At 38.5% G+C, this 23,706-nt stretch overlaps 2 protein-coding genes across 6 annotated transcripts in view; one reads left to right on the forward strand and one right to left on the reverse strand.

Moving 5' to 3' along the window:
• The first annotated feature begins 563 nt into the window (after positions 1-563).
• ccdc150 (coiled-coil domain containing 150) lies at positions 564-22,680 on the forward strand. 5 transcript variants are annotated; one of them, XM_026364120.1, is made up of 18 exons: positions 564-1,508; positions 1,740-1,918; positions 2,220-2,288; positions 2,404-2,520; positions 2,599-2,728; positions 3,464-3,507; positions 3,821-3,945; positions 4,476-4,617; positions 4,717-4,785; positions 4,884-4,976; positions 5,066-5,196; positions 6,916-7,009; positions 8,618-8,712; positions 8,816-8,942; positions 9,199-9,390; positions 9,728-9,793; positions 10,875-10,973; positions 22,373-22,680. In XM_026364120.1, the coding sequence occupies exons 1-17, from the start codon at positions 1,235-1,237 to the stop codon at positions 10,959-10,961; spliced, it is 2,034 nt and encodes a 677-aa protein (XP_026219905.1). In that variant the 5' UTR covers positions 564-1,234; the 3' UTR covers positions 10,962-10,973; positions 22,373-22,680. The 5 variants fall into 5 exon arrangements, with proteins under 5 accessions (XP_026219905.1, XP_026219896.1, XP_026219914.1 ...); XM_026364111.1 differs by lacking the exon at positions 22,373-22,680 and adding an exon at positions 12,365-12,491; XM_026364129.1 differs by lacking the exon at positions 22,373-22,680 and adding an exon at positions 11,967-12,298.
• LOC113164688 (endothelin-converting enzyme-like 1) overlaps positions 12,306-23,706 on the reverse strand; it is a 32,156-nt gene continuing 20,755 nt past the window's right edge. Inside the window, exons 10-18 of the mRNA XM_026364090.1 lie at positions 22,053-22,156; positions 21,047-21,105; positions 19,615-19,666; positions 16,548-16,615; positions 15,853-15,977; positions 14,652-14,717; positions 14,029-14,124; positions 12,605-12,681; positions 12,306-12,438 (exon numbers count right to left, since the gene is read on the reverse strand). Of these exons, the coding sequence (XP_026219875.1) occupies positions 12,339-12,438; positions 12,605-12,681; positions 14,029-14,124; positions 14,652-14,717; positions 15,853-15,977; positions 16,548-16,615; positions 19,615-19,666; positions 21,047-21,105; positions 22,053-22,156 (747 nt within the window). The 3' untranslated portion in view covers positions 12,306-12,338. The remainder of the gene's footprint in view (positions 12,439-12,604; positions 12,682-14,028; positions 14,125-14,651; positions 14,718-15,852; positions 15,978-16,547; positions 16,616-19,614; positions 19,667-21,046; positions 21,106-22,052; positions 22,157-23,706) is intronic.

Raw genomic sequence — 23,706 nt, forward strand, 5'->3', positions numbered from 1 at the left:
ATTAAATTAAAATAAGATAAAATAAGACTGGAGTAAAAACGAGAAGAAATCCTAACAGTCTAATAAACAGTATTAGATTAAGTTCATCTAAGAACAGGCAGGACTCAATGTTAAAAGTGTTGCCATTATATTCAGAAGCAGTAAGTCAGGGTATGGACATTAGATTTGTGTGGAAATTAGGAAGTAGATAAGGTAGCAATGTGAAATTGTTAATTACCAGGGGGATGTGCAGAGACTGTCAAGAGCCAGAAACTGTGGAACATGTTATACTAAGATGCAGGAGGTACAGCCGTGAAATAGAAGACTTCAGGAGGAGAGTTTAAAAGGGAAATGACCTACAGGATATTTTGAATAGCAGGCTTAGACAGAAGAAATGTACAAAACATCCTGAGAACATCCAGGACATGGAGAGAATTTGAATAAGGCGCCGCAGTATAAACTGAAACCTACAGGTGGCAGCAGTGCGACACTTTAAGATGCAGGCTGCCTCAAAAACCCAGAGAAGAAGAAGACGTGTCGCTATGGAGACAGATGCCGGAAGTAGCGACTGTTATGATGACAGCAGCTGGTTTGTCTGTAAACCTGAAAAAAGCCAATTTTTCAGATTATTTATGTTAATCTCATGAATACTATAGTTTTGTTTTGCTCGTATCGTGTTTGCGAAGACTCACGAGTTGCCATGCTGCTGTGGTTTGTTCTCAGAAAGCTATAGGTTATAGTTAACGCTGGTAGCTTTGTAGTTTATCTAGCTTCAGTTAGTAGCTAGACATTTACAGTATTGGAAATTGTTCAGAGTTGTATTTGGAGTGAAGCAACAGTGGAGAAAACCGATGAAAAACGTGTTTTACATTACAAGAAAGTTTCAAACGTCTATTTTAGTAAGAGGAGATATCTTGTCTGAATGATATCACCATATGCTGGACCATATATAGCCTACAGTAGTGGGTTTGCTGTAATTTTATTTAATTCAATTCAATTGATTATTTTTATTTAGTTTGACTAACATTTAAAGTAGAGTATGCATGTGCAGTATGTTTGTTGAATATATATTTCACCATTTATTTTAAGCTTGATCTGAGAAGATGCAGATCGAGCTTAAAAACTTGCCTGCATCCACCACCACCCTACCTGCTGCCAGTGTCCCTGTCTGGTAAATTCCCGGCCAGCCTCTCTGTCCCTCAGTGCTGGTATCGAAGCCACAGACGCTCTGTGTCTTCTACAGCAGCGCCTGTTGATGACTGAGAAGGAGGCTGCAGCTCCTATTCAAGACTTGGCTGCAATAGGAATATCAAGGGACCAAATTGTGACTTCTGCAGAGACAAAGGATGCCACTCAACAGCCTTTAAGCCCACTGAAGATTCATCAGATTCAGGGAGATGAGAAGATGCTGTGGCAACAGTGTGGCTCTTTAGTGAGCCGAGTTTATCACATGGAAAGTCTACTACAGACCCTTAAACTCGCCATCCTCCGTCTGGAAACTGAGGGAGGGCTGGATTCTTCTCAGAAGGGTAATGATTGATATATATAATCCTATTAACTAAGTGAGATAAATGGAAACCGTGATGTTATTTTATTGATGTGTTAAAGTTTCAGCTGCTATCAGGATACAGCTGCAGTGAGATCTACACTCTATTTAAACAATTTGAAATTAGTTAATTGAAGAAGTATGAATGCAACAACTGTGTGAAAACTGAGGCAGAACTGTTAGGTTTTTGTCTCTTCTATATTTTACCTTGCAGCTAATCTGAAGCAGCAACTGGCAACGCAGCAGCAGGACAGTGAAGAGGACCACCGGGCCTTGAGGAGAGACGTGATGAAGCTCAGGGACCAGCTTTACCAGGCCTATCAGGATAGAGATGGAGCTCGCACTGAGGTTCAGAGTTTGTGTGAGACAGTAGAGGCAGCTACTGCTGCCAAGGTAACACTTTTACAGTTCACCTCTGTTTTGATTTCTATTGTGTTTTTAAAACTATGTAAAAACCACTGAACAAGTCACTTTGCTTTCAAAAATCACCTTATGGTATATACAGTATTTTGCAGTATCACCAGAATATCATGTCCTCTTATTGCCAGTTTAACTGTTTTTGTTTTTTTGAGCTGCTTTTTTTAAATTAGTCAATAAAAAACAAAGCAAAATAATGTGCTTTTAGTGTAGGAGTGAGCATTGTATTGGTTGGTGCATACACACTGTAAATTTTATCATTTATTTTTTTCACCAGATGGATGTGGCTTTTGCCTCTGAGGAGCTGAAAGCTGTCAAGTTAGAGATGAGAGAGAAACTTATGGAGGCAAGTGTCTAATTCCTTGAATTTATTTAACTCTTCCTTCATTGTTAAGCATTTATTGTATCAGCAGTGTAAAAATAAAAAATATTGATTCCATGCTAAACCTTTCTAATGTCAGATGAAAGAAAGGATGAGTCAGGAGTCCACCAGTTCCGCCGAAGCCTTGAAATCTCACAGCGTGCTTCTCCAGCAGGTCAAAGAGATGGAGGGAGTGGTGGAGATGGAGAGGAAACAGGTACATTGTCAGGGCGCTCACAGTGTGATGAGCATGTGTAAACACCAGCCAACATACTGTCTGTTTCTGGCCTCCTAGAGTCTGCGGCTGCAGTCGGATTGCCAGGTGTTGCTCGTCGATGTACAGAAAAATCGACAACAGCTGGAGGAAGAAAAATACAGGGGCCGACAGCTGGAGGAGCACTGTCAGCAACTCAAAGAGCAGATAGGTTAGTGTGGGAAAAAACAGTCACAGAATGTCACTGTACGGCTTTAAAGGAAAAATGTAGTTGTAGATCAAACAAATAACAGTGTTTTCCAGTAGCTGCCTGTCAAATTAAAAACATATTCAGACTCTTTGGTCAGTTTCATGGTCCGATCTTATGCTGCTTGATGCTGTAGTTACTGTATTTAAAGCCTCAGTCTGAAAGCTGTGAAAGAAAAGAGTTTCATGTAACAACTGAATTACAAAGTCAGTAAATGTTAGAAAATAGTGAAAAGTTTTAGTTTTCAAAGTTTTTATTTGTCCAAGTAACCTGAAGATACTCAGTTTACAATGAAATGAGACACAAGCAAGCAGCAAGTTGTCATATGTGAGAGTCTGAAACTAGACAATTATTTGGCACTTTAGCTTAATAGGATGTTGAACTAATTGAAAACATCTAGCCCAGCTTTGCCATGTCGAAGCACAACTTGATGTTTTTGCAGAATAAATTAATTGTACTGTGTACAACTTATTATTAATTAACTATGGTTATGGTTTTAATGACCAAATGTAAATGAAAGTTTTAAATATTTGTCATCAGTTTTTATGTTTTTCTTGTGTTACTCTAGTTTCTAGCTTTATTATAAACACAGATTCTACTGAAATGATATTATATGTATAATATAATATTATATTTTATTGTCCAGTGATACACATGCTGTTTGGTGCTGAACTACAATTTTGTGTTTGGTATTCACAGCTATCAAGGACTTTTGTATTTCTGAGTTGAAAACAGAACTGAAAGTAAGTAGACAAAGTTAAAAATCAATAAATAATATAAAAATAAAATACTATTTTTACTATTTTCATGTATAGTTGTAATGCATATGATACAGTATTTGTGGTTAGATAATACTGTGTATACGTGTTTCATTCAGAGTGTTTGTGTTGCCCATTTATTTGTCCAGTTTTTACTGTAACTGTTCAGCTTGGTTCTTCCCTGTGTTCACTCACAGCCGAGAATTAAAAGCAGTTTGAGCATCAGGATAACTCAAAGGTACACATACACACATAAATATACACAATGTGATCATTTGCTTTCTCTGTTGTTTTTCAGGCAGACAGAAATCTGGTGCTTCAGCAACTGCACAAGCAAGACCTGCTGCTGACGACAGTCAGACGAAATATTCATACCGAGCTGCAGGAGGCGCTGACAGACAATTTTTTCCTGCAGAAGGAACTGTGAGCCTCTCGCCTCTATTTTTAATCACACAATACCTCAGACAAAAGTTCCAATGATTGTTTGGTACCAAGATGCTATTTGTCACTTCATGTTAATATTATATGGAAAAACTGCACCAGTTTATTATGTACATCAAGCTGAAATGAATGCAGTCTAATACACAGTCCAGCAATAAATCCTCCTTCATGAAGGTAATAAAAACTGTTTTAGGGATTTGTTGATTCAGGTTTATTTTGGAGTTGTGTGTTGTTCTGTTGTTGAACTGTTCTGCATTAAACATAGAGGTGTTTCTATTATTTAGCCTAATATCACTGATAGAAACAACAGACGAAATAACACAAACAATGATAAGTATAATTAGTATAACGTCATACAATCCAGCACCAAAACTGCATCCTCCAATATGTTGGTGGGTTTGTAGAAGCATTTGAGAACAGTAGAGCTAGACAGACAATAAGGACATACCGTATGTATTATGAGTCTTTAAATTACCTTTTGTGTAGATATGAAAGATCTTTTTTTTTTTCAGAGAGAAGCTCAAAGGTGAAAACGCACAGCTCCTGCAGAGTTCCTGTGTTGCACAAGAAACGTTAGATACTCAGAGGGAACTACTTGAGCAAATAAGTGAGAGGCTGCAGCAGGAGTTGAACACAGCCCAGAAAAAGGAGGAGGTAATAAAGAAAGACCTGGAGGATTCAAAAAATGTTGTACTGTTTTTTGGATGGATAGTGTTGCAGCAAGAACTAAAACCTCCTCTATTGTGTGTCCAGTTGTGTTTCATTGTTACTAAGCTGGAGGGTGAGAGGAGCAGCATGGAGACCCAGCTTATCCAGGCCAAGGTACAGTAGGAGCAGCTACAATACCATCCCACCTCATATATATATAGTTGATCATAGTACTCACTGTCCATGGTGGTCTTTGAACCTGCATTTGTCAGCGAGAGGCAGAATCTCTGAGCTCAGCCTTGCAGAGTCAGCAGGATGAGAACAGGAGGCTCATGGGAAAGATGGATACTTTAGAGCAGCAACAGGTAAAAGACCTAAAATATTTAATATATACTCTAAATGCCAGTTAATGTGTGTGTAATGTGGCGTATGTGTGTGTTTCTGTTGTTGTAAGATGCTGAGGGATCTGGGTGAGAACAAACCAGCTTATGAGAAACTTAAGTCTGGACTCCAACACAACAGCCAGACCCTGCATCAGGAGCTAGGTGGGCTAGACCAGGAGCTGGCCTCACTCAAGGGGGACAGGTCAGAACTGCATTTATTAAAACTACTCAATGAGTAGATGTGAAAGCTGCAAACAATGAGAAATCATTAAAATGTCCAAACTGATAGACTGATAACTGTAATTATGTGTGAATATAAAGTGGAAGATAAGATTTACAGATGCTGCTTTCAGTGACACCTAAAGTCAAAACTATATCGACAGGAAATAAAAATTAAACATCATGGGGCACTAAATAGGAGATATAATGCAACCATAATTTGAAGAAGGAATATGAAATGCACAGTTCCTTTAAGGTATTATTTCTTGGATGGATAACATTGTAATTAATAATATTGTCATTTTTGAGTTTGGGGCTCTGGAAAGTTCAGGGAGCTGATGAGAATGAACTGACAGAGAAACAAGTTGTAGCGTGAACGCACCACGAACCACCTGAGCTTGATGAAGGCAGTATGTTTTTTCGGAGAGCAGAAAAAGTCAAATAAAGTCACCGTGGGAGTGAATACTAAAACCAATAAATGTGAGTTAACTAGTCTTCTAAATATAAACCTATAGTTTGAACAAGCACTAACGTTTAACGCTCCGCCACTTGTAGCTAGAGTGCTAGTTAACGATTGTTCTCAACGTTAGCTAAGTCACTTTACCACTGCTAGCTAGCTGTTTTTAGTTGTAATGATGAAAGTTATTTCATTTATTATCCTATTTTGATAATAGTAGATATTTCACGTTTGTGATTTGAGCAGGGGTGTGTTAGTTGGAGCTTTATTAGCCCCACGTTTGTGCCCCTCAGGTGTTAGCAAAGATTAGGTTCACAGAGCTAACGTTAGCTTAACATTAGTAAGTCCAAAATAAAGTAGCGTTAGTTGAAAGGGCAATATTTGAAAAATAAAAAAGGTCTTTCGTTTATAAACACACATACTCTGCTTGGACCACCTGGATAATAAAATAATCAGTCAACACGATAAAATACATTTTTAACACGTTTCTAAAGTTGAGATTCTGGATAAAACCCAAACAAAGATGGCGGCTAGCAGACTAGCCACCTTGGTAACAAACCGTCATAACTTGGGGAATAAGTTAAAAATACTTTTATTGTGCTGCGGATGAAATAATTTGTCATCAGTTAGTTAAAATACTACTGGAACTATCATCAGAGCAAGGATCTGTATTTTTAAAAGACCTTAATCATCTTTTAATGCTGTTGTTGTTTAACATGAGCTAACGCTAACCACCTGTGTGAACGGAAGTGTAGCTAAACTAAGTTACTGGGTTAAAATGTACGAACTCCTGATATTTTAGTAAATTGGATAATGTTATGGTGTAAACTCTGCAACTGTGACACATGAAAGTGAACAAAACAAATGGAAAAATTAGGAATATACTGTATTGTTGTTAGAATTGTAGTTTAAGCCTACAGAAGTGGAAGTTGTGAACTTGAGCACTATTTTTGCATTATTTGCACTTTTAGTGACCGGGGTGTTGTAATTATAGGCAATAAAGGTTGAGTGAGGATATTTCCAAAAACCGGGCTGGTGGTTTTGTTAAATGAGTGCTTAAACGTTTGCACAGTCCATTCACATGAAGGATCTTATTAGTGTTGGTCAGTGGATTCTACATCTGACATACCAGCCTTATTTTTCCTGAAAAATATTTGTTGAAACAGCTGCAAACCCCAATGTGCATATCGGGATCATAAAAACCTGTGTGATTGGTGATGTAATGTGTTATTTTTCATTTGTCAGGCTGCAGGCTCAGAGAGAAATCAGAAAACATCAAAATGAGGTGGAGAAACTCCAGCGACTCCTGACATATTCTCATTGGAAGAACAACAGAGCTGTAAGAAATCTTACTATTTCTATTTTAAGGTTGTGAGTTATGTTGGTTTAAAACACTGTTAAGAAATCTGCATGCATACTGTATGTCTTGAATAATTTATATTTGAAGTTATATTTTGCCATTATTTATTCCATTAACAAACTATTTATATATATATATATTCACTGTTTCCTCAGAAGGATATTATTTACAAGGTGACTATATGAGATAGATAGATAGATAGATAGATAGATAGATAGATAGATAGATAGATAAATAGATAGACACTTTCTTTATTAATCCTAGAATGGAAATTTGGGTGTTGCACTAGCCATTAAAAAGACCAAAATATATACACATGCAGGCGATAATATTAATAACACAGGAAATAAAAATACACATCTAACAGAACTAGGCAGAAAAAAAATTGCACACAATAAAATCTACAGAACAAAACCGGCAACTATTAAGCATTCTGTGCAGTTGTATGATGAGACAATTGTGCAATACCAAGGAATGTGGAAATATAAATATAATACAATATAACGAATTAACCAGTATGTCACTAGCTGGTTTGGCTATCAATTCCTGACAGTGTGTGTGATCTGTGATCTTCAGGGCTCTCCGTGTATTTACATGGTTTAGGTCTGGACTTTGGTTTGGCCACCCATGTACAGTCAGAGATGAGTCTCAGTCACTCTGGAGCAGGTTTTCTCTGTATTTAGCTGCATTCATCCTTCTCTCAACTCTGGCTAGTCAGACCACTCAGTTTTAGAAATGCTTTTATATTCTTACCCTGATCTATGCCTTACTACAGAATGCTGTTGTGGAGGTTTTTCTTGGACTTTGTGGCTTGGTGTTTGTCCTGACATGCAGTGTCAGAACAATGAAATCCGACAGGATGTACCTGACGGCACTCAGGATTGTCTACAGCAAAAGATCTCAATACTTAATTTAGTTTAGAATTTAGTTGTTGATTTCTACTTAATTAACTCATTAAAAATATATTTTCACATTGTTATTATGGGTTATAGTGTGTTGACTGGTAGGAAGGTTATTTATGTTTTCAAAGTACTTTTGCTCAGCAAAAAGTGAAATTTGTCTTTGACAAAGTCAGGTCCTGTCTCATTCATGGACCTAATGTTGAAGCCTTGATAGTCTCTGTACAAAACCTGGAGGAAACCTGCATTATTTCATATGCTGCTTGTACTGTGTTGTTTACTTGCTTTATGTTTTTATTTGTGGAATGTAGTATTATAACCTAGCTGTACTGGGCTCTAGGCAAAATATAATGAAGTTGTCATATATAATCTACTGTGTCTTATGGGAACTCAAAGTTGACGTGGTTCATGCTGGGGGGGGGGGTTGTTCACTACAGGCTTTTATAATTAAGAGTGTGTGTGAGTTTTAGTTTAATACCACTGTGAGTACATTTTGGCTGGTCCTAGAAACTTAAACTTGGTTTGAGGGTTAAGACTTGGTTAAGGTTAGGGTTAGCTGTTAGCATTTAGCTGTGATGGTTATATTTAAGGTAGAACCCAGAGATTATGGTATGTTATTGCACTGTCTGTTATGCTAGTGAGTGTCCCCACAACTATAGTACGACCAATGCATGTGTGTGTGTTTCAGCTGGAGTCTTTGCAGATAGCTAAAGTTGACAACAAGAGACTGGCCCAGAATTTGGAGCAGGCTAGAGACCAGTACCAGGCTACGATCACACTGAGGTACACTGTCAAACAGCTTGGTGACAATGTAGTGAAGAACATGAATGTGAATACAAGACATTGTATTAAGGATATCCTCGTGTGGCATCACTGCATATTGCAGAGACAAGGAGCTGTATGAAGCTAAGTCAAAGATAAGTCGATTATCTGAAGAGCTGGCTTCTGTAAAGCAACAAAACAGAGAAGATCTTGAATCTTCCATGAACACACTGCATCGAGAACTCTATGAGGTACCACACAAAGACATTTTTATTTTGTAATGTTTAACTGGCATAAAATATATTGGCTTTAAATTAGGTGTGTGTGCATATCCAAAATAGTCCATATTGCACTGTAAAGTCGCTGATTAAACAGTGTCTCAGTCTCTTACTCAACATTTCTAAGCTGATGATTCATCACTGTAAAATAACAGGTAAACATATACGAGCAGTCTTTTTGTCATTCTCAAGTTTCTTTTTTGTGTGTGAATTTCCTGTTTTCCTCTAGCTGAAAATGACAGTGAAGGATTCATCAACAAGGTCGGGTGACCAGGCCAAGACCAATCAGGAGCTCGAACAAAGGGTGTCCGAGCTGGAGCGGCTCTTGTCCAAACATGACGCTTGTATCAGAGGGCACAGGAACCAGCTGAAGCAGCTACAGAGAAACAGAAGTTTGCAAGAGAACTTTGAGAAAGCTGAGGTAACTTTAATTCACCTCACTCATAGTAAAGACCCAGAAGCAGTTTGTAAAGGTAGTGACTAATCAACATTTTTGCTTCCTTCAGCTATTAGGTTGTAAAACACAACCTGAAATGAGACATTCTTGTCTTAATTACCTACTATTACAATTGATTGATACAGTACAGTATTTATTAGAATATTGGTGATTGTATGATCTTATGAAGCTTTTCTTATAGAGTTACGTTCAGCCAGGGTGTTCACAAAGGAAGAATCTTAAAGTCAAATCCATTTCTGTCCAGGAACGGTGAACATTTGAGCACTGAACCTTATAAATATTCAGTTCGCTGTGTCAACAGAGAGAAGAGGATGAGAAAGAGCAGATGGACAGGAACATCCAGGAGATCAGGATGAACCCCAAACAGGTGAGTCCTCATCTCATTCTTTTTTCCTAAATCAAAACTTTTTCTTTTCGTCTGAGTCCTGTTCTCTTGACGTCCTTTGGGTTCAAGTTAAAGCCACTGAAACCTTAAGACTTATCTGTAGAACACATTCAGCAGTTTTGTACAGTTACGGGTCCCACGAGTCGTGATAATGGACCTAAACTGAGGCCTACAAGTACTTGAATTTTATGTTTGATCAGGTTGTCTTTGTTTTAGGTTAGAATTAGTTTGATGATATGACAAGTTTAATATGAGATACACACAAAGAGAGATCAGGAGGAGTTTGATTGTTTTTCCCACCACTCTTTAGGGGATACCTTCAGTTACATAATGGTGCTGTTGATGTTTTCAATTAAATTAATCTGACTCTGAGCTTAGTGATGTTCAGAATTAACATATTCTATTGATTTAAAATTGTTAAATGTATAGTTTTGGATGTTTTATTTTAGACTAAATTCAGATGAAACTGCATTTAACTAACTGATCATTTCTTTGGAGTTATTTAAGAATATAAACTAAAAATGCAACATTAGCAAACTGCAAACAAAATAGTCTTTGCTTTCTGAAAAGCCGCTGTTTTGATCTTTGATCGTACAAAACAAAGCTTAAAAAACAAGATGAAGTTGTTCTGCACCACTGGAAACTGACATTAGTGGAAATTGCCTGTGTTGTATCTGGTTCAGCTCTGCAGCTGTAATGAAGCTGCTTCGCTCCAGCACGCTAAAGAGACTATTAAAACAGGATTAGTCAATAGAGCTGTATGTACTCATTTGGAAGACAAATAGATCTCTCTCAGGGCTGCAGTAACTTCTGTACATCCTGACGGATCAAAATGATCCAGAGATGGATAGAACGTGAATCTTCAGGATCATTTACTGTAGTGCCCACTGCAGTCATGCTCATGGATTACATATATGTGCTGCATTAAACCAACACACGATCTCCACTCTACAATTTGAGCTTTGTTCTCACTACAGCAGGAGGACGTCTGTAAAAAAACAAATATTTAACTGAAACACCTTTGTACAACTCCTATAAATGTGTTGTTTGACTCCTGCTGCAGGTTTTGAGCAAATGGGAGACCGAGATGGAAAGGTGGACTTCTACCATCCAACGCTGGGAGACCAAGAGAACTGGCTCACATCACTGAGGGACACAGCTGGTAACACAGTCACACTGATAATCACCAGCACACAGAAGTTGCACATCTCAACACACAAACACAGTGATCCTTTGTATTTATTCAAACATTAAACAGTGACCAACAGAGAGGAAGAGATAACAGCCACATGTGAACTAGCAGCTGCAGAGTCTGTGTGTTGTCCTCCACATATATATATTGATCATAAGTTCATGTTGGTCACAGGAGAAACATGCACCGTCATCAAAACAAACTGTACAGCCGTAACATCTGATATACTTCTCCACTGTACAAAGACTTGTTTTTAGTACCAACAGATTCTTTATACAAAAGTATTTTCTAATAATATGATTCTCCATCTACCATACTTGCACAGAGTGGCTTCTGTTATTTGGTGGGTTAACTGTGAGTGTATGATGCAGCATCACGATCTCCTTCTCACTTGATTCCCAGCTTGTTTAAGATCGTTCAGATTTCTTCAGGGAACAGATTCGAATAATCCAATAGCAGAGGTTGTTCAACTTTCAATAATAGGGACTCCTAAATCAGCTTGTCCAGTGGGGGTGATGCCAGTTTTTCCATCCATCCAAATGTGTGAGCTCCTTTGTGGTTGTTCTGTAGGCTGAAGAGTTGAATGTACTATAGATGGAGAACAAGATCCTCTGTACGACGCTGCACTTTGCTACAAATCCTGAGAAAAACCTTCTTGCTTTAGAAAAGTTGACAAATTTTAAAAACCATACAAACACTCACGGTAACAAGAGACCAATGCAGGCAAACGATACACCAGCCGTGACAGCTGAACAGTGACCATTACTCTCTGCAGCCACAAGAGCGCAGCAGTGCAACACAAATCCAACTCCAATACCAAACTGAAAGAACACCAACATTTTGGCAGGCACAAGGATGCTACTGATCGCAGTTCACTCTGAATCGGTCCTTGTCCAGTTTACATTAGGGACTGAAATCACTGCTCTTTAATTTATCTGATGTACTTCTGATGTTTTTTTCTAGTTGATGCTACAACGAAGAGAAACGAGTGAGGAAACATGTTGCTTAATTAAAAACTAAATAGCTTACGAGTCCTATGCATTATGCGTGTGATATATCGGCTAAAATACAAAAATAGATGATTTGAAAATAAATCTAAACATAGAAAAAAAGTATAAATAATATATGTAGGTCATATGACCCATGCTTTAGTTTAGTTCTGATAATGGACAATTGCATAAACTTTACATTTCCTTCCTGTATCCTTTATGAGCAAGAAAAGGCTGTATGCACTCTGTATCATCCTGATGGTGCTGATGAATGATTGATGTAGGACAGGTTGCATGTGTGGAGGCTGTGAAGCTCATTCCAAGGCCAACAAGCTGAGCGGGGAGGTCACCATACAGAGCATTTGTCCACAGGGTTCATCGGGCAGCCCTTCGGACAGTGGAAAACACGGGCGAACTCATCAAACTGGGAAACACTGCCGATCACTCTGCAGGGGATGAAACAAAGTGCAGAATAGGAACATGTACGTGTTAACTAAACCATTTGTGTTACTGTTTTTACACATATTTGATTTGAAAATTATTCTTGTGAATAAATGTAAAAGCAACGTGCAGATGTTTAACGTCACTGACTTTATAGCTGTTTTAATGTACCTGTAGTGCTCCGGTGCATGTTTGTCAGTCAGCAGCTGCAGGTAGATGGACTGAGATCTTCTCTTCATACACCAGTTCTACAAAGACAAAATTAATAACTGTTAAAAAACCTCAAACTGTGTAGCACAACATTCCCCCAACTATTTCTTGTTTATTTTAGGAGTGACCTAAACCTAGGTCTGCAACCACTGGACTAAACCGTTAAATAAGTTAGCCATAACAATAAAATGCTATTTACACGTTAATTACATAATATTAATGGTCTTAATACAATATTGAGATTTCTCTATGCTTCTCTTTTTTTATTTTTAACATGACTGCACTGTAACACACAGGCCACTGTGCAAAGCTGTCTTTTCTCACTAGAAGGTCCTTTAACACAGAAACTACTAGTCTTACTACTTTATGTTATGTAGGCTGTAGCTTGGAAAGTTTCATATGAATCTCAAAGTGAACTTTGGAGTTGATTTTGCACAGAGAGAAGGTTGTATTTCCCCAGAGCAGTTTTAGCATCCATTTAGACAGCCTAATCAAACCAACTTGTAAAATCCTGAATCAGTCCTTTAAAGCATAGTAATAAAATTCACTACTGTAAAACGGGGTAAAAAAAACCTGCCAGATATCGAAACGATTAGTCTATTTCTCTTGAACTGAAATAATTAGGCACTTAAGTGAGTCTATCAGAAAATCAGTAACGATTCAGGCTTCTCAAATGTTAACATTTGCTTTTTTAATTTCTATTATGGGAAAACATGCACACTCATGTTTCTGTGAACAAGTACTGTAAATTGATTATGTCGTGGTTTCAACTGTACAAAACAGGATATTTGAAGGCACCACTTTAGAGTCTGGGATTGTCTGATTTTTTATTTTTTTTTATTTTTTTTTTTACAATTTTTTCATTTTACTAAAACAATTCAGAAAATCAGAAGATTATTTAATAATCAAAACCGTTGTTAATTAGTCAGATATTTAAAAAGTCATTACAGTTTCTGTTGGCCTGCTGTGCAGACTTGCAGACTTAACCAGCAATTTTATGTAAACACAGAGGTGGCATTTGAAAAGCTTTTCCATTCATCCTGGACTCGCATGAAAACTCTTATGTTTTTCTTCTGAGAAATGTTGTAAAAAAGAAAGAGGAGCGCTAAACACTGAAATGTATTAAAGAGTGTGCCTAGATTTTGCCACTATTACATTTTGCACTGAATTTAAATGAATTGTAATAGTTATAAGGAGCTGGGTCTCCTGAGTCTGGTGCCTAGAGAGACTGTACTGTCATCAACACTGTGCTTTTTTATGCTTTCATCAGCTAATGTGAGATAATACATAACTCCTATCTGCCCTCTATGATCAGTCGCTCCAGCTGAGAGTGGCAGCTGAAGTGATTTAACTTGTAAACATAATGAAAAGCAGTAGTTCTGTACCTGTGCGAAGGCAATGAAGAGCAGCTGTTCATGAGTGTATTTGAGTCCAGGCAGAGGCCTCTCTGGACCATGCTCCCTCACCCACTTCTGATATGCCTGGACACAGACAGATAGGATACAAATGTGATTATGATCAGATGCCTCAAGCACAATGAGCAAAGGTTTTCTAAGTTTAACTAAGTCTGAATCCAGAGGGAGTATTTACTGTGTGATGTTTGCTTGCCAGTCTAACTGATCGACATGACTCACAGGTGTTATGACACTACTGTAGCATTTTGGCATTTACTTAAAAGCTTTTATTCATTCCCTTTGTACTTTTGTTTATGCACAAAGCACAATTCAATATAGACCACCGACACACAGAATATGGGCCTCAGTTATGCAGCATCCCAGATCCTCTGCACACACGCACACAAAAACTAACACAAGCTAAGAAGGGGAATTCAAATGTAAATGTTTATCTTTTATCTCGATTCTAGGGCACCTCTGCTCTTTACTTTCATGCAAATAAAACAGTAGTTTATGAAGAATAAACAGAATCGGAGGCTTTACATACTGATATAGAAAACTGTAATACTTATGTGTAGCCACTGTATTTGAACAATGTTATCAGATATACTTACATAGTATGACAGCTTTAGCCCCCCCATGTCTGCTATGTTCTCCCCCAGTGTCAGACGACCATTTACCTGGACACAGAAAGGAAACTTAAAGAACACTGACAGACAATGTTTCTGTCCTCTCTGCTTAGGATTTGTGATTTTAATGGCTGTTTTTAAAAATCTGTTTGTTTACTGGTCTTACAAGGTAATTCAATAACTTCAAGATCTACGTTTGTCTTTTAATTTAGCATAAAACCTGAAAAACAGACGAGATTCAGCCTACTTTGTTCAAGGAAATGAAAAATTCACCTAGTGTCTTGTTGTCACATAAGTTTATCAGACAAGCTCAGACTCCGAACAGACTGGACTAGTTGTTACCCCGTATGTCTTCTTTATGCTAAACTGGCCAAGTGAAATGCAGATTTATATCAATCTTCTTATCACATGGCGATAAAGTAAAACAATTTCCAAATGTCATCTGACCGTTCAAGTTTCATACACTTTTTTTAATCTGTTTTTAACAACTAGTCTTGTTTTGGTAAATTATTCGCCTTGTCTAGTTTGGTCACTTTGTAATCGACCTTTGTTCACTAAACAAATCTTCAGTTTTTGGTCACTTTTTGACCAGTTTAAGCTGTTTGTGATTATTTTGTGTCTACTCTTGGTTCTTTTGCCAGTGTTTGGCCATTTTACGTGTTTTAACTGAGCTGTGCTTTGGCAGTTCCTGGGTCAGCTGGACCATTCAGTAATTCATCCCTGAGAATGGACTAAAATAAGTTTTATTAATATAAATACATTTTAGTCCATTCTCATCCACTAACATGGATCCTACATGTAACAACTCAACAATTTTGATAAAGCCTAACTAACTCATTGAATACCCCACAATTTTGAAACTAGGTTTCTGTAGGATTTCTGAAGATAACATCTTCAGGGTTATTTTTGTAGACTGAGTAAACACAATACATTACATGTTGTATATACAATACATGTAATGAAGAGTGTTTGTAACCAGAAGTCTCCCACAGACAGCCGCAGTATTGAGGTAAAAAGCAGCGATAAATCAAGCTGCATCATATGAAGACAATGAGTTTCTGATATATGGCTTTCAATATAAACCTAATATCAGTCCAAATATCACTGAACCCATTTGTCTGTGTAATGTCTATTATGTACACTATATGGAAGTAATGACGTGTGCAGTGTATGCGTGTCAACACACCCTCTGGTTATAAACTGTGAAGTTATCGTAGAGCTTGACGATACATTCGGCCTTCTTCTGGAACTTTCTGTAGGAGTCCTCTGTCCACCACTGTTTCAAGTTGCCGTGTCGGTCGTACTGGCCCCCTAGGGACATGAACCATTGCATCACTAAGATGAAGGGCAAAAGTGCAGGGGGCAGTGTTAGCAGGGAGACCGTACAATCTGTAACTTTCCTTCACAATCCAAAGAGCTGCCCCAGGATGTCACCTTTTAGACTTTTCGGTGGCTGTGGGAGTCAAATATTGTTAATATATACTAAATCCAGGGTTAACCTGGGCTGATGTATTCAGTTTGTGAGCTAATGGAACAACTTTTACAACCAACCAAAATCTGGTAGTGCACAAATTCACCAGTAACATGTGGCTAAGTTATTTCAGGATTTTCACATTACAGGATCCTGTTCATGTATTTAAAAAGGGCATCACTTTTGACTGTAAATAAAAGTTATAGAGATTGTGGCTCAAACAAATCTCTGCTGTACAGCTGTACAGGACATCGTACAGATGTCATAAAATTACACAAATCATCAGGGAGCCCGTGCCGTTTCTGTGAAATAAAACTCTTTAATGCAGTGATGAGGGTATAAATCAAAATCATGAACACTGGAAATGTATGCACTTCGTGAATTGTGGGTGAAGAGGTTGTCATTCTTACCCCAGTCATCATATCCATGCGTTAGCTCATGGCCAATGATAGCTCCTATTCCTCCGTAGTTCAGTGACCTGGCAGTGGGAAAGAGAAACATGGGATCAGACCATGAGATAAAACTGACACTTTGAAGCTCCTGTAGACACTAACAAAGTCATGAATTACCTGCAAAACTATGAACACTGGAAAACATTCAGTTATAAGCAATTAAACACAACACGCATCCATTCAATGCAATCTATCTTTATAGAAATAGAAGTAGATTCCTCTCCAATCTACCTGCTGAATTTGAGCTTTGAGTCCAGGTATGGTATGGTAAGCTTAGCTTAGCATGAAAAGCTAGCCTGACTTTTGGTTATGGTTTATATTAAAGAAACAAGATAGCCTGTTAGTTAGCGAGTCTAGTTTTTGTGGACTTTATTCTCTCCCTAGGTAAGAATTTAACATAACTGACTGACTGTAGCCTATATTTAGCAGAAAGTGAAAAAATTAACTCCCCTTTAATATTATTATAGTATTGAGCTTTTTTTTAAAGTAATATCAACAAGAATGTAAATGTTATAGTATGTGTGGTTTCACTATTAAATATGTTTATGTTCTTACAGGTTCTCAGAGTTAAGTCTGTATGGCACCTCACCCAGTTAAAACATTAAAACTTAAATTTACCTTTGGAATGATTAAAGGTGTCTTATTACGGTCAGCTATTTGCCTTGTTCTTTTACCATTTAGCTAAGACGGCTAAAATACACATTGCACTTCGGATCCCATTTTTGGTCCATGTAGTTCAGATTGGTTTTGAATAAAAAGCAGCTCTGCCACATTTCTCTATCCACACTCATTTGAAAACATCCAATATCAGCTTCACGTCTGAGGAACAAAATCACTACTGGGAATCTTCAGCTGCGGCCTGAACATAAATCTTCATTTCCCAAGTTATTGATACAAGTTCCCAACCTTGTCTAAGCTCCCACTGGCCCACACCCAGCATGCGTCCATCCCTGTGCTTTAGAAAACCTGCGGGTCGCTCCACCTCTCCTTGACCCTGGGCCGAGCTGGAGCGCTGTCTTTGGCGCACATGCAGATATAGAGAGCGATGAGAGGGCAGGCTCAGGGCTATTCACATGGCTACGTCTGAAAATGACTTTCTGACAGCTAGTCGATACGCTGCCTCACACTGGGCCTGAGTCGCTCGCTAAACTAACTGGCTGATTGAAGCTTCATTATACTCGACGTGATAGTGGGGGTGTGTGTGTGTGTGTGTATTACTGTGAGGGTGTGAGAGACCGAGAGTGAGTTTATGGGAGGTTAGGGCTACTGCAGTAATAACTTCAAGGGGACAGGCGCACACACACTTTACTACAATCATTAATTAATATTGATTAGCATGCGCGGCAGCAGGTAGTGGAAGTGGTGGTGATCACCCCTAATGAAGATACAGAAGAGCTATCTGAGTTTGGTTCCATGAGCTGCTAAGTCTAATTATCTCATATTTGTGGGGAGTTTGTATAAATGCAGATGGTGTGTCGTATGTATTGGCTTAGAATAAAACTCAATACTGGCAGTGGTGGTTTTGCTCCTAAGTGAATAGCTTTGGTTCACAAAGGATATGTTGTAGAGGAGAAAAACAGGTGTTTACCTGCTCACTGCTCAGTGATACACTGCACTGACATTATCATAATCACAATAGAACTTTATGGATTTATTTCCTTCTTCCAAGCAGCTGTTTGGTTTTACATCATGCCACCATAATCCAATTGCAGAAAGTTGAAACTTGTGAGTAAACTTACGAGTAAACTTTCACATCTGACACTATTAAGTTAACACAACTAACAGATGATTATTTAACACAAAGACTTAAAATCTTGTTTCTTAAAACAATGTACATATCTGTGTTGTCTTCCACTTTCATTTTAGTGTGATTTTAGTTAAGTTTCTTTTATGCTGTGTTAAATACATTTAGAAGAATGATGGTCTTTTTAGTAGGAAGACTGTCAATAAACCTCTAGTGTGCTTTGACAGCAATGGTTTGAAGTAATATAAAATATATAGAGCTGTATCTACAAGTACCTTTGCAATTACTGACCAAAACACACACTAAACTGCATCTTTACTGAAAGATAGACTAAGTGGTAATTACAGGAGATTTAATTTCCTACTTTAAAGATGCTGTCTTCACAAAACCTGACTAAGGGCAGGTACCTACCAGCAGGAAATGTGGCTCCTGGTAAAGTAGAGTGAGTTTCCTTTTCTGTATTAGCTGTATGGCCTTAAAGTATGCTGATCATGATTTAATGTTACATGTAAAGGCTTCTTTATTACATTGAGTAAAGTAGCTCTACCACATATTATGTGACAAAGCTTATAATGCTATATATGGTGATGCTTTGTTATTTACTAAAGTCGTGAGGACACTGACTGCATAGTTAGATGTGAACTTCTTTCATTCATGGTAATTCTGTCTTAATAGAGCTGATAATTTGACATTTGTGCCTACTAAAGGTGGGGGAGTACATTTGTTTGGCATATACTGTAAAAGATATGAGTTAAAAATCATCCGCATTGTTTGATGAATCACTTTCAGCCGTTTCAAAAAACAAAAGTACAATCAACCAGGAAGTACCCTGTGTACATTTTATTTATTATTTTAGGCTTCTGCCTAAAATACACAACTGGAGATGAAATAATTTTTGTTCTGATTTAAATATGATCAGTTTACCGTTAAGACAAATAACCTATTTAAGACTAAAAATGAGAAAACCACAGATAAACAGATCTAATAGAGACAGGCGGGGAAGCCATCTGCTTTCACACACCATCAAATTACTCGATACACTCAAATTTAGGGAGGCGACCTCTCAATGACACCTCTTCCATTAGCAGGACCTTGTTCAGTAATTGAGCTCTTGGTGGGTAGTTAAATTGCTTTAATCAGGTGTGCTGGGACCTAAGGGAAGCAGAGGCTTGCCAGACTATCGTAGCCTTTAATGGCCTTTGTTGTTGTGTCCGTGGTGCTGTTGTTGCCACTTTACGGACGGGAGCAGAAAAATGCAGCGACAGAGGGAGGGCTACTTACTGTGGGAACTCAGGATTGTAGAGAGTGGGCTGAAGGATACCGGCAGGAAACACTGGAAGAGAGGTAAAGCAACAACATGAAGGAAGTGAAAATGTTCACGTTCATCACATTGATGCAGCCTCCTTTAGAGGGAAAATGACAGTTTGGAGAAAATGGAAAACACTGATGCCTTAAAGCTGCACAAGGCAGCATGTTTATGTAAAATACGTACATCCATACACTGTACCCCTGCTACTGAGGACAGCAGTTGTCTCTCCCTTTGCCCAAATGAATTAATTTCAGCAGAGAGTAAGAGCAAATTACAAATCAGTCTTCTAAACAGCAGCAACCTCTCAGTACACCCAGAGAAAGTTGGATTTACCAATGTCGTCTAAACCTCTTAACATTATCCTCACACACTAAATAAGAAGTTTAATTAATTTAAATCACCACTGATAAAATACCTTGATAAAATAAATAAATAAAAATCAAGTTATCTCCTGGTATTTGTTGCTCCTATTACTCTTTGAAGTTGGTGCAGCCTTAAAGTAATAAGCTTTGTATTATCATTAAGTTGTTTACAGGACATTTAGCCAAAACCACTGATACAACCAATCTACACATTATAAAGGAGCAGAGGAGTAAGAGGTTCACTAGTAACAATATTATATTATACTATATTATATTTATAGTTATAACAAGGACACGTTGTTTTTTCTCCCCCAGACCTTTAACTTGTTAAATATGTCCCAACAGAGATGCTAGCAGGGCTTCAGTTTCATGTGAACCAACATGCTATCTCTCTCTCCATTGCTAAAACGATACGACACAATGATCCTAAGATTGTAAATCACATAAAAATCGACGTCCTAATAAATTTTCACGAAGGCAAGAAATACTAATGTTACAAATGTCAGGGAGCACCCTTTAATTGAACTTCTGACCTCAAACAGAACTTGATTCCCGACACAGTAGGACACCAAAGAGATAAGGTCACAACTTAAGAGAGCAATATTCATTTGATTAAAGAAAAAAGAACATCGAAATGAATCCACCAGGAAAAGAGGAGCTAGGAAGTGATACGGCTGGGTTAAGTGAGAAAAATAATGTGTGCAGGTTTTAAAAAAATGACCCTAAGGGCCTGATGACTGTGTTTGTCCGACTCCTCCTGTCTGCTAGCATCAGCAAACTATTGATTTTTCTACGAGAGACTTAATCCAGCAGGCAGGCAGACACAGTCAGCAAGCCAAGCCTGGGAGAAGATGAGGAGAGGAGAGGGAGGGAGATCTGTAAAAACTCGAGAAACTGTTAGTGCTTTTTTTGGAGGGGGAGGGGGGACTAATACAAGGTCCATGTTGAGGTGCTGAATGGCAATAGGGGAGAACTGTGTGCGGAGACAGATGATAGAGAGAACACAGATATCAGTATGTATAATGAACAGTCACGTACTCACCCATTTGGTTCTTGTTGGGGAGGTAGTAGGCATTAAGGGCCTGAGGGGGGAGAAGCCACCTGAGGAGAAAAACAGTGTCAGACAAACAGGATTTAAAGATGGATCCTCTCTCACACACAAACACAAAAATCACCTACTTGAAACACACCCAGATCCTGAACAGAATCCCAAATGCCTGTGCCTATCTCTTTCTAAACCCCCCGGTGAGAAATATTCAGTGTGTGTGGTCCCACAGCTAAAGATCCTCTCTGCATATGAAACCGTGGACAGTTTCTTTATGGTAATCCACTTAAAGCCGCACCAATCGATTGGCACAAAACCCCCCAAAATGACTGACTGAGATGGTGAGATGCCCTTGTTCTAGGTGTGAGAGACTGATGACTCTGTGTGGACTGTGGAGCGATGGATGGAAGACAAACAGGGAGGAGGAGGAGGAGGAGTGTTTTCATTCTCTCTTTATTCATTTCCCACCCAAGACAGAGTGAGTGATGAGAGGTTCACTTTTTGGTGATAAAGGGGGAGTGTGTGATTTAACTCTTCAGGGCGTTGAGTGTGAGCTAATGATACAGTTGTTTTGAGTACCTTAGAATACTAATGTGACTGTAATGTGTTGTCAGAGCAGAGAGGCTCAATCCAGGCGTACAGGGCTCTATTTTAGAAAAATGAACCTCATGTCCCACAGCACTTTCTGCTGCCTGGCTGCTATAGATAAGTAAATCAAATGGATTTTCTCCAGCTGTGTTCGTCGATTTGGTATCTGTTGGTTTAATTTAGGGGCGCATCAACAAATATGTCAAACTAAAAAGGGATTCATGGGGACACATGTTAGGCATGTCAAACATATTAGAAACACACACCCACAGAGGAGTAACTGCAGCGTCCGGTGTGAGTCGCAGCTGCATGAGCTCACACCAGATTTCAAAGGTATTAACCTTGTCTAATTACTTTGTGTCAGTGAGATGAGGTGGCTCGCTACCGTAGTGTGATGTGAGGAGACACAACTCACGCTGTCTTGTCCACCTCTTCGTGGATCTTCTTGACCGACAGCTTGATGTTGAACTTGATGCTGTTGAGGATGTTCTTGAAGTAGGTCTTCTCATCCACATCAAACTGCAAAAAACAGATATGACATGAGGACAAAGACCGTACTGTGCTGTATTTACTGTAAGATATACATGAACTTTGTTGTTTCATAGATACAATGACAAAGGTATGTGGACCCTATAGGATTTCAGTATTATCAGTCAAAGACATGTATTAAAAATGGAAAAGCACAAGTTTAATCTAAATAACTGGTTGAAGCCTCTTTTTCCTCTTTTTTTCTAGTCATGAAAAGGATGACCCAGTGTTTTCTGAAGCTGTGGATCAGAACAGCGAGGCATCCAAGTGGAATTTTGGAGCATTTTTCCCCTCACAAAATTTCTTCAGCTCATCTTCTTAGGTCGTCTGGTGTGAACAGCCTTATGAGGTTATTCCACGCGTGTATGTTGCATTAAGGCCTGGACTAATTTGAGGTAGATGTGGATGTTTAGGGCGGCTGTCAACCTCTGAGCTTCAGTTTGCGGACAGCCACAATATTTTGTGAGGTACCTTGATAAACTTGGAAATGTATTTTCCGCATAATGATCACGAGCCGTTAGGACCCAGAGGTCAAAATCATGACACTCCCTCCACTGTTATTCACTGGTTTGGATTCTCTTAAGAATTTCATCATCATTTCATCAGTCCACAAAACATTTAACCCTGCAAAAGACATCATGCTCAAAACATCATGTTGACCATGATGTAGACTCCTAAAAGAAACTTTGATCAGTTCTAATGATGCCTTTATTCTAAACTCTTCTGTTTTTACGACATTGAGCTTCTGTGTTTAGAGTCATCTTAGCTGAAATGAAAGTAGCCATGGAACCAAATTGTCTCCATTTATGGAAAGCTGAAATGTAGACTGATGAATATCTACATATTCAATACAAATAGATGTTAGACAGCTATTCACCAATAAAGTTCAGTAAAGAACAAATTATACAGTCCAGTCGCAGCAGATCCAGCAAGTTAGCTAACCTTTTCTCTAGCAATCCAGCTAATACAGCTCTGGGCAATCCCAGTGTGTTCTCAGGGAAGATGAGATAAACATATAACATCTCCAGCATTTTCTGGATCTGCTGCAGCAGTTGGACATGCTGGGAAAACCTCCAGTATGGATACTGGAGACATGGTGATGAGATTCCCGGACCACCTCAACTCTTTTCCAAAGGTGCAGCAGCTCTACTTTGAGCTTCCCCCAAATGTCTGAACTCTATAACCTCTCTAAGCCTAGAAAATTGAGAAATTCAACACTACAGTGCAGTACAGTGTCCGTCCACATTACTGCTGACATGGCACCAATCTGCTTGTCAATCTCATTCTCCATTTTACCCTCATCTTGAACCCGCGATACTTAAACTCCTTCACTTAAGCCAACCACTCGCTCAGAGAGCAATCCACCGTTTTCAAACAGTTAGAAAAACCGTCACAAAATGACTGAATATTGTTTCCCACGGACAGAACTTGGCTTTGCCGTTTCCTCTATTTCTAGTGTCTGTGCTAAGTCAACTGGTTGGCAGCTGTAGTTTTATACTTAACAGTATAAATGTTCTCATTTAAATATTTTCCAAAAAGCT

This window comes from Anabas testudineus, chromosome 13, assembly GCF_900324465.2.
Source record: "Anabas testudineus chromosome 13, fAnaTes1.2, whole genome shotgun sequence".
Lineage (NCBI taxonomy): Eukaryota > Metazoa > Chordata > Actinopteri > Anabantiformes > Anabantidae > Anabas > Anabas testudineus.